The 11534-nt window shown below is 36.4% G+C and overlaps 1 protein-coding gene and 4 non-coding genes across 5 annotated transcripts; 1 reads left to right on the top strand and 4 right to left on the bottom strand.

Annotated features, from left to right (window-relative positions):
- Positions 1-1291: 1291 nt before the first annotated feature.
- On the bottom strand, positions 1292-2909 carry LOC123421496 (DNA-directed RNA polymerase subunit beta'; the record flags this gene model as incomplete). The annotated part of the gene is given in 1 exon segment (XM_045107552.1): positions 1292-2909. A coding segment is annotated over 1 exon segment (1618 nt), but the record flags the coding sequence as incomplete, so codon positions are not given.
- A 4433-nt stretch (positions 2910-7342) lies between these two features.
- On the top strand, positions 7343-7413 carry TRNAC-GCA. The gene has a single exon. It is a non-coding gene; the product is annotated as a tRNA-Cys (tRNA).
- Positions 7414-9825: 2412 nt separating this feature from the next.
- Positions 9826-9899, bottom strand: TRNAD-GUC. The gene has a single exon. It is a non-coding gene; the product is annotated as a tRNA-Asp (tRNA).
- A 358-nt stretch (positions 9900-10257) lies between these two features.
- TRNAY-GUA lies at positions 10258-10339 on the bottom strand. The gene has a single exon. It is a non-coding gene; the product is annotated as a tRNA-Tyr (tRNA).
- A 650-nt stretch (positions 10340-10989) lies between these two features.
- Positions 10990-11061, bottom strand: TRNAT-GGU. The gene has a single exon. It is a non-coding gene; the product is annotated as a tRNA-Thr (tRNA).
- Positions 11062-11534: the final 473 nt, after the last annotated feature.

Raw genomic sequence — 11534 nt, 5'->3', positions numbered from 1 at the left:
TCTACGCACAATAATATGTTGAACTACTTCAACAAGTCTACGTGTAAGATATCCAGCATCTGCTGTTCGTACAGCAGTATCTACAACCCCTTTGCGGGCTCCATAGCAGGAAATTATATATTCTGTCAAAGAAAGTCCCTCGCGTAAATTGCTTTGAATAGGTAAATCAATCATTTGTCCTTGAGGGTCCGACATTAATCCTCTCATACCTACTAATTGGTGTACTTGAGATGCATTTCCTCTGGCTCCTGAAAAAGACATTAGATAGACTGGATTAGAAGGATCCGTTATCCGAAAATTTGAATTCATTTCTTGTTTCAAATATTCACTTGTCGCATACCATATCTCAACAGATTGGCGTAATTTTTCTACCGCGTGTACAGCCCCATAATAATAGTGTTTCTCCAAAAGAAAACTCTGTTGTTCCGCGTCTTGGACTAACCATCCCTTAGAGGGTATTGTTAAAAGATCCTCGATTCCTAACGAAATCGATGTAGTAGTGGCTTGATAGAAGCCCAGAGTCTTTAGTTGATCCAGTATATGGGATGTATATCCCATTCCAAAATGATCTATTAATCTGCTAATAAGTCGTTTCATACCAGTTCCGTCTATCTCTTTATTATGAAAGACCAGATTGGCCCGTTCCGCCATACATAAGTACCCCCTTTTCGGCTGAGTAGGATTCGACAATTGCTGAGTAGGATTCGACAATGGGCCTGAGTCAGTGATTCGAAAATTTAATTAACTTAATTGCCTCAATCTCAATCTGGATTCGCGTGGCAAATAATGATGATACTAGGGAAATCGGAATGCCCCCCGAAAGCAAAGGGGAGGGGCATCGCCGAATCTAACTTTCTTGTTTAGGTAGTGTATGAATAGGCCTGACTAAATCCTTGTACGGCTTCCTCTATTTCTCTATAAAAAGAAATATGACCAAGAGTGGTTCGAATGTATATCGAACGAATTTCTTTTTTTCTATTTCCCATTATTAGATAGTGAGCATAAATCTCATGATAAGTCCCCAAAGATTCATATTGAATTTCAATCGGAACTTCTCTTGACCCAATGACGCGTTGATCCAGGTTCCATCGTAGCCACAAGGGACTATCTAAACTGATTAGTTTTTGTCTATAAGCTCCCAGTGCATCATAAGAACTAGAAAAATGGGGTTCTTTATCTTTCCTATACTTAGAATTATTATTATTGTAATTGACTTTTAAATTTGGATAGTTTCTGAAACTATTATATCTATTTGCACAAATACCTCGACGCTTTCCAATTGTTAATACATAAAGCCCGATAAGCATGTCTTGGGTTGGTACGCAAATAGGATCCCCAATAGCAGGAGATAAGAGATTCATATGAGAAAACATAAGTAAACGGGCTTCCGCCTGAGCTTCCAAGGATAAAGGTAGATGAACAGCCATTTGATCTCCATCAAAGTCTGCATTGAAACCCTTACACACTAATGGGTGTAAAGAAATAGTACGCCCCTCTACTAAAGTGGGTTGAAAGGCCTGTATGCCTAATCTATGCAGAGTAGGTGCTCTATTTAACAGTACAGGATGTCCCCGCATAACTTCTTGAAGTATTTCCCATACAATGGGTTCCTTTTCCCAAATTTTCCTTTTAGCAATCCTGACATTAGAAGTGGCGCGTTTCGTGATTAAATCGCGAATTACAAATAGCTGAAAAAGCTTTATTGCTATCTCTAGAGGTAATCCACATTGATGTAATGAAAGCGAAGGACCCACAACAATGACAGAACGCCCCGAGTAATCGACCCGTTTCCCAAGCAGAGTCTCGCGAAACCTTCCCTCTTTACCTTCAATTACATCTGAAAGTGATTTGTATACTTTATTGTGACCATCCCTCGTCGGTTGCCCGCGGGACCCACTATCAAGAAGTGTATCCACGGCTTCTTGTACCAATTTTTCCTGGCACATTACTAAATCTGCTGGCGCTAATTCACTTCTTTTTAATAGATAGGCAAGATTGTTGTTCCGACGGATAACTCTCTTATAAAGTTCATTAATGTCTGAAGTCACTACTTTATCTCCAGACCTATAAACAATAGGTCTCAATTCGGGAGGAAGAACCGGTAATAAGCACAAAACCATCCATTCTGGTTCTACATTTGTTTGAATAAAATGTTTCGCCAATTGCATGCGTCTAATCAAAAAAACTTTTCTTATTCGTCTTTTTCTATCTTCCCACTCATCTCCACTATACCCCTCGTCTTCTAATTCCTTCCATTCGACCAAAGAATTCTCTATAATAATTCGCAAATCCAAATCTGCTAATTGTTCTCTAATAGCACCTGCTCCTGTCGCAATTTCCCGATTTCGAAATGTTGCAAAGCCTGGGGTAGAAAAAAAGGGAGAAATGCTGTGGTTACAGGATGCAATTTCCTCTTCGAATAAACCTCGTAATCGTAAAAAAGTGGGTTTTTTAGTGCTGGGCCTAGCAAAAGAGAAATCGCCGTATACTAGGCCCTCCAACTTCTTAAGAGGTTTATCTAAAAGATTCGCGATATAACTAGGAAGACCTTTCAAATACCACACATGAGTCACGGGACATGCGAGTTTGATGTATCCCATTTGATATCTTCGTATCCGAGAATCCACAAATTCTACCCCGCATTTTTGGCAAAATCTTTCGTCTTCGTTTTCAGCTCCGCTCGCTCGAGAATTGCCACAACCGCAAATCCCGCTTTTTATGGGTCCAAAGATTCTTTCGCAAAACAATCCATCTTTTTCTGGTTTATCGGTTTTATAATGAAAAGTAGAGGGCCTTGTGACTTCGCCAACGGCTTCTCCATTAGGTAGGTTTTTGTTAGCCCAAGCCTTTATTTGTTGAGGGGAAACGAGTCCAATTTGAAGTTGTTGATGTTTATATTGGTCAATCATAAAATAGAAATAAGAAAAGAATTTATATTTATTCCGATCAAACTTCCTCCCTATTAACCTGGAAGTTCTTTTCAGATACAAGGAAATGATTCAGTTCTAGAGCCAAAGATCGTAGTTCTCGAACGAGCACTCGAAAAGATTCTGGAGGATCCTCATGATTAGGTATTCTTTTTCCCCAGATCGTAGCATTAAGTATTTCTTGGCGAGCTATAAGATGGTCAGATTTATAAGTAAGTATCTCTTGTAAAATATGAGCAACACCAAATCCTTCTAAAGCCCAAACTTCCATTTCTCCTACTCGTTGTCCCCCTTGCTTGGCTCTTCCTCTAACCGGTTGTTGTGTAACAAGTGAGTAGGGCCCAGTAGAACGCCCATGAATTTTCTCATCAACTTGATGAATTAATTTTAAGATATAGGACTTCCCTATTAGAACAGGTTGCTCAAAGGGGTCGCCTGTTCTTCCATCAAATATTCTGCTTTTTCCCGGGTACTCGGGTTCAAATACCCATGGATTTTTTGTTTCTTTACTGGCTTCATATAATTCTGAAAACACAAGTTTTCTTGAAGCCTCTTGCTCATATCTCTCATCAAAGGGTGCTATTCTATAATGTTTCTTTAGCAGATCCCCCGCTAATCCGAGCGAGCTTTCAAATATTTGTCCCACATTCATTCGGGAGGGTACTCCTAAGGGATTGAAGACCATATCAACGGGTGTTCCATCTTGCAAATAGGGCATATCTTGCCTAGGCAAAATTTTGGAAATGATCCCTTTATTCCCATGTCTTCCGGCTACTTTATCCCCAACTTTGATTTCACGTTTCTGTAAAATATATACACGAACCATTATGTCGAGGGGGTCCCTTTGGATCCATTTCACATCGATAACGCGCCCTCTTCCACCTATAGGTAATTTCAGAGAAGTTTCTTTTGAAGTGGAAACCTCAAGGCCGAATATGGCCCGTAATAATCCAGCTTCTGCGATATATGATGATTCGCTCGCTATCTGAGGCGTTAATTTACCTACTAAAATATCACCAGTTTCTACCCAGGATCCCAACCTAACAACTCCATTTTTGTCCAAATTGCGGAGTAAATGTTCTTCTAGATGTGGTATTTCTTTAGTGATTTTTTCAGCGGAGCCCTGGCTTGTCGTATCCGTCTGAATTTCATATTTCCGGATGTGAAAAGAGGTATAAATATCCTCATATACCAAACGTTCGCTAATTAGTACTGCGTCTTCAAAATTGTAACCTTCCCATGGCATATAAGCTACTAATACGTTTTTTCCTAAAGCAAGTTCCCCCCCAACTGTAGCAGCTCCTTCTGCTAAAATTTGTCCTTTTTTAATGGATTTACCCCGTGGAACCCGAGGTTTTTGGTGCATACAAGTATTTTTGTTAGAGCGACGGTGGTTAACTAAAGGAATACTTATAGTCTTCCCACTACTTGATAAAAGTATCTTATGACTATCAGTAGAAATGATCTTTCCCTCGCGTTCGGCTATAACGGAAACCCTCGAATCTAGAGCTGTTTGGCGTTCCAATCCAGTTCCAACAATGCATTTCTCGGACCGAGAAAGTGGAACTGCTTGGCGCTGCATATTAGAACTCATTAAAGCCCGATTCGCATCATTGTGCTCAATAAAAGGAATGAGAGAACCCCCAATAGAAAAATATTGGAAAGGAAAAATACTTCTAACATGAATCTGTTCCCATGCAATAGTCAAGAATTCTTGGCGGTATCTAGCTGGAACAACCTGTTCTTCCTGAATACCTTGATTCAAGGACAAAGAATTTCCTGCTGCTATCATATAATACTCATCTCTATTTGGTGATAGATAAACCACCTGTCTCTCTTTTTTTTCTTTTGCTTTCTCAGCAGATATTTCATAAAACGGACTCTCTATAGATCCCCACAAGTGATCAATTCTCGCATGAATTGCTAAGGATCCAGTAAGTCCAACATTGATTCCTTCAGACGTGTCAATTGGACAAATACGCCCATAGTGACTCGGATGAATATCTCGGCTCCGAAAACTTGCGGTTCTCCCCGTCAACCCTCCAGGACCTAAACAACTCACTTTTCGCCCATGAACAGTTTGTGTCAATGGATTCGTTTGATCAAAAACTTGAGATAATGGGTATGTGCCAAAAAAGGTCTCATAAGTAGTTATTAATAAAATTGAAGTTGAAGTTGGAGTTACCAAAGTTTGGGGAGTCGGTTTCGATTGACGTATGAATACTCTACGAATAGTTTTTTGAACTGCATGTTGTAAACGACCAAGAGCCAATCCGAATTGATCTTGTAACAGATCCGCAACCGAACGAATACGTTTATTTTTCAAGTGATTCATATCGTCATCGTCAAGTATACCCGTTCCAAATTTCATTCCAATCAAATGATCCGTAGCGGCCAATACATCTCGTGGTAACAAGAATGTATTGTTCTGAGGTATATCAAGATTAAGTCTCCGATTCATATTTCGTCGACCAATCCTTCCTAATTCACATTTTTGTTGAAAAAATTTCTTTTGTAATTCCTCGCATAAGGACTCCGAAAATACCAGGTCCCCACCTACACAAGCAAATTGTTGATAAAACTCCAAAATAGCTTTTTCTTTTGACTCAATCCTCTTCTTCTCCTTAGCATTCGGGAAAGACAAGAAAATTTCAGGGTAGGAAACATTATCTAGAATTTCTCTTAGATTCGAACCCATAGCTGATGATAGAACTAGAATAGATATCTTTTGTTTTCTACTCACGCGAGCCCATATCCTTTCTTTTTTATCAATTGCTAATTCCGATCTCCCTCCCCAATCTGATATTATAGTCCCGGTGTAGATAGAAATTCCCTTATGATCTAATTCCGAGCGGTAGTAAATACCAGGACTTAGCAATATTTGATTGATCACAATTCGGTATATTCCATTTATAATAAAGGTTCCTAAGGAATTCATTATAGGAATGTTTCCGATAGAAATGGTTTGCTTTTGCACATCGAAACCAAAAATTAATCTCGCAGATACATATAATTCGGAAGAATAGGTGAGTGATTCATACACAGCATCTCTTTCTTTTATCGAGGGTTCTAGCAATTGATATCCTTTCGCAAATAATTGAAATGCAATTTCGTGATCTGGATCTTTAATTGTTGGAAACTTGTCAAGTTCTTCTGCCAAGGCTTGATTAATGAACCTAAAAAATCCCTCGAATTGGATCTGACTAAATCCGGGTATTGTGGACATTCCCTCGTTTCCATTCCGGAGCATCTTAATCTTAAGTTTCCTGTTTATCAAAGAAAAATTCCATTATCAGCTCACTCTTCATCAATCCCTACGGATTGATCTAGCAATCATGGAATCTATATTCTGTTTACTGAATCACATGAAATTCTAGGGAACTCCACATACGTATTTCATATATGTATTTCATACATATGAATAGAGACCATTTCGACGAAAATTCTAGTTTACCAGGGGTACAAATGAAATGAAAATGAATTGCTAAAATATTCCTACAAAAAAAATTATGCCACTTATACTTTATAATATTCTAATCAGATTGAATGGCAAAGATTTCTCATTTTATCCCCTTTCTATGAATGTAATAAAGCCGTAATATAATACACTAGAAAGTTTTACTTTACTTCGATTTAGAATAGCGTGCTTACTTTAATTTCTAAAAATAATTTGAGGGTTCTTTTTTATTTCGGATCGGAGTAGTATAATTGCTAGAAAATTAAGTATTTCATTGTGGAATTCTAAAATAAAGTAAGTCCCTTTTTTAAGTACATGCCAATCTAATTATCCACCTCTCCCCATATCCATGCTTTTCTTTTATCGTAATTTCACTTGGGTAGGCCAAGATAGTCAGGTTATACTCTAATATCAGAGCAAATTTCCTTTTTTTATTCAAGATATTTAATTTAATACTTTGAAAAATTAAAGCACGATTCCCCATAGAGATATGTACATAAAGGGGATCTTTGGATAATAATGCTGCTCGGACCTAAAGTTCACCTATACACGGATTAAGCATAAAGCCATAATATTTTATTATGCCATTGAAATTGAAGGGGGGGAGATAATACCGATTTAAGAGTAGTTCACTACTGCAATTCAAAAAAGAAAGAGAATTCTAGTTAATGGTTCCAATTTGTTCTGAATTTTGCAGCCTGTGACTAGAAATCCACTTTTCTTCTTTTTCATCTCAATAGAAAGAAATGGGAAGTTTTATTGTGTTAGCAATGTATGTTTTAAGATAGAATCTATCGAGGAGAATAATCGAAACTGGATCAAAAAAAGCAGGAGTATCTTTTTTGAAAAAGATTGGAAAAAAGTAAGTTTAATTATATTCAAAATAAAAGAAAGGGGCTTTTCGTAAGAAAACGTGGATGAATACTTGCTGTTTTCTAGATTTTCGATCGGATTTTTTGGCGGCATGGCCAAGCGGTAAGGCAGGGGACTGCAAATCCTTTATCCCCAGTTCAAATCTGGGTGCCGCCTGATCAATAAAATACTTAGGTTTTCTAGTACTGATCGAATTCAATCAATTTTTACTTCGCATAAGTTCGGGCAAGAGAGTAACTAAGCCTGCCGATACTGGGTTTAGAGAAACCATACCATAGTTCTATCCTTAAACTAGGGTTAGGGTTTGTTTTGGCGGTAGTGGCCAAAATGGTTATCAATAGGGGTGAGGTAGTGTTTCCTTATTCTTTTATTATATGAATTTGAATTGGTTCTTAATTGATTCGATTTGAGAATTTTTAAATACGAGGATAAGATGTCAGAAATCTTGGTATCCAAAGAAAGGTCCCTAAGGGGCATTCTTCTCTTTTTCAATCTAAGATTCCAGAAGGGACTCCACGAAAGAATATCAAGACTTCCTAATTATCATACATTTTTTTATCGTACATCTTATGTGACCTACATACACTAGAGTAACAAAAGGAATAAAAAATCTTCCTATTCCCGCTTCTTCTATTCAGGACATCATTCCCGTACTCTTTCTTTTTTAAGGTAAGGAAAAAAGGGCTTTATAGTATCGTATTTTTAATGCTCTCTAATTCTACAAGAATTCCTATAAGAATTTGTTAGGAGTAAATTCCTTGAACTGATTGATCCATGGCCTTAGGGCAGAAGCCCTTTTTGACTCTGTACCCTTGATTCCACTATGATTATTGATCAATAGTAGAATAATCCCTTCATAGAAATAGGAGACATAATTTAGATGGATATAGTAAGTCTCGCTTGGGCTGCTTTAATGGTAGTCTTTACATTTTCTCTTTCACTAGTAGTATGGGGAAGGAGTGGACTCTAGGGATACGATACTACTAATTGATTAAGTAATCAAATTGTTGTATCAATTCTTTTTTTAATTGATCGTTTTGCATTAATTATTTTGTCAAACGTTATTCTTTAATCTTTTTCTTTAGTTTTGTTTCACTCCTGTAAGAAACTCTTGTATTGTAAGAAAGAGCCATTATACCAATTAAGAATTTCTACTAGAAATGACTAATGGTTAAAAAAAGTTCTATACATAAGAAAATTAGACTTTCTTCCACGGAACTATTCACGGCATATCACACATTTTCCATTTGTTTTATACTCTTTCTTTATTCTTAGAATAATTTTTATTCTCTTTTGAAGCATCTCGCGGGATATTTAAGCATGAAAGATTCGCTGGTTTTTTCCTTTTACTTTTTACTATAGTCTATTCTTATATTATTTTTCTTTCCTTCCATGGATTCTTTGGTCAAGAATTGTCTTCGATTTTTTTATTTTGACCTGATTGAAATTAAGTGGATGCAATGAAAAAAGAAATTGAATTAGACTACTTAACTATTTCAATCTACTAATCTATTCTATGTAGATTCAAAGATAATATAATAGAAAGACTCTAAAGTGTCGTAGAAAAAACTATATGTAGTTCTTTCTACCACACTTTAAGATTCCAACCAGATCCTTTCATTTAAGACTTGGATTTTTTTTATTTAATCCCTTTTTCATTTCTTCAATGATTAATTGGAATTCCACTTAATTATTTTGGCTGACTGTTTTTACATAAATAATAAGTAAAAAAGAAGTAGGAATTAGAATGAACAGTGCAGTAGCAATAAATGCGAGAATATTGACTTCCATAACCTCTTTATTTTTTATTTTCACAATAACTCGGGATGTAATCCCATGGAGAGGAAAAAGGGGTATCTTGTAAATTCAAGGGTAGGGCTTGCATTCTGATAATACTGAATCAATTCAATATTATGAATATCGGATCTATCAAATCAATTCATGGATGAGAGTTATATAGTATAACATAGGAAGATCCTATATCCATACTAAGACCAAAATGGGTTTTTTGATTGGATTAGGAATTCCCTCTTTTTTAATCCTTTTTTTTCTACTTTTTCTTTTCTATATCTCTAACCCACGAGCTTTCTTAATCTTATACAATTTCTCTTCCTTTTTCTTATAGTTATACATACAATTATGTATGTATTATATGAGCAACTTTCTATGGGTCACATAGACATCCAAATAAGCAGTAGAAGTGAGATGGGGAAAAGAGGTCTGAAATAAAAAGGGAATACAATTTATGTATGGATTCCGGTAAAATACCGGTACTCTATTCCATAACAGTGGAATAGGAAATTAAGATGAGGATGGTATCATCATAAAGAAAGATAGAGTAATATCCTAAAATTCTACTAATCCACATATCGTATGTGTGTCTTTCTTTATCTTTATCGATCGGGAGTAGTGAAAAAAATTCCTATACTCCTTCCCTCCCTCTTTAATGAGAGATGCAAAATAAAAAAGTGAAGTAAGGGTGCCCTATGGGTATTTGATCTTGCTCCCTGCCCCTTTTTTTTCATGGAAAAAGGAAATATGAATTTCTCCATTCATTGAACCCTAGTTCGGGACTGACGGGGCTCGAACCCGCAGCTTCCGCCTTGACAGGGCGGTGCTCTGACCAATTGAACTACAATCCCCGCGGGGTGTATGGCATACCCATTCTTAAATAGAACCATAAGAAGATTCGATTCGTCTGTCGTACTCTAAGAAATAGACGAATCATATACTACATACCCACATATTAATATTATATTATACGTGGGTATAGTGAGAGTGACATAACTAGTATGTCGTGATTTTTTATCACTAAAAATGGATAATAATCCACCCTTCAACAAGAAAAACTCTTTTGTTTGTAAGAAAGGAATGAGAGAGATATGGATTAGAAAAAAAAATCCCCTTTTTTATTTCTCTTTTATTTCTATAGATCAGACATTTTATTTTATGGGAGAAAAACAAAAGGATTTAGTTCATATTCACGAAGCCCTAGATTTTTGGGCCGAGCTGGATTTGAACCAGCGTAGACATTGTCAACGAATTTACAGTCCGTCCCCATTAACCACTCGGGCATCGACCCAGGAAGAATTTATTCTAGGGTTTTTGCTAATCTATGATTAACCTCCTTTCATAATACTCCCTACCCCCAGGGGAAGTCGAATCCCCGCTGCCTCCTTGAAAGAGAGATGTCCTGAACCACTAGACGATAGGGGCATCACTAGACGATAGGGCCATATACAACCGCTCGTGATTATACTATAATCATAGTATGAGCAGTTTTTTTGAATTGTCAATATACTCGAAAAGTATAACTAGATCCAAAGCAAAGAGTTTTTCTAACTTTTCTGCTATGTTTTCATCTAGGATTTTTTTAGTTGATGGTTAGATTAATTCATGGATCATCCTCTACCTTTTAGGGAAATTCATTTTAAATGTATAGAATAAGAATGGATTACTAAAAGGGATTCTAGATTAGTTCAGTACAGGTAGTTATTTTATTGATCTAAGATAAGATGAAAAAGAGTCCAATTTTTTTTTTATTTCCATTCCGTGCTTCATTTAGTGTTCAGACCAAAAATGCATTCATCCCGCACTAAGTCATAAAATTCTCTAAAGAGAAAGCTTCAAAAACAAAGAAAAAAGCGAATCAATTTAGTAGAAAAGTACTCTATCAGATTCGAACCAATGACTTACGTCTTAGCACGAGATTACTCTACCACTAATTTAAAAAGCCCTTTATCGGATTTGAACCGATGACTTATGCCTTACCATGGCATTACTCTACCACTGAGTTAAAAGGGCTTTTTATTTAATTCAAAAATTTGCCACTTTGATTTCCCATTATGGGTCTACTGCATAATGTACATATTATATATATATAATATATAGAGATATAGAGAGAGACATTATGTATAGATTGTATATGTATTGATATCTTGAGAGCTCAAAATAAAATTAAGAAAAAAAAACATACCCAACTCTTCTTGGTTCATGGTTTTCCGTTTCCGAAGGCTAGTAAAATAGGCGGATTCTGGAACCCCAAGGATTCAATGGTATATGGAAAATATAAGATTTCCAATCCTAGCGGGAAAAGGCAGGGAACAGATACCCAATAGGATAGGATCCTTGGGAGGAACTTTTGGTAATGGCCTTGATCCTCTATGCTATTTTTTATGTGTTCTTAGTTCTATTGAACTTTTTTGATTCTTTTAAACAAGAATCTAATAAACTAGCATTGAGTCAGTGGAAAAAAGGAGAGAGAGGAAAGTGTTAAA

This window comes from Hordeum vulgare, unplaced genomic scaffold (genome assembly GCF_904849725.1).
Source record: "Hordeum vulgare subsp. vulgare unplaced genomic scaffold, MorexV3_pseudomolecules_assembly, whole genome shotgun sequence".
NCBI lineage: Eukaryota > Viridiplantae > Streptophyta > Magnoliopsida > Poales > Poaceae > Hordeum > Hordeum vulgare.
This window is presented reverse-complemented; position numbering and strand designations above follow the sequence as displayed.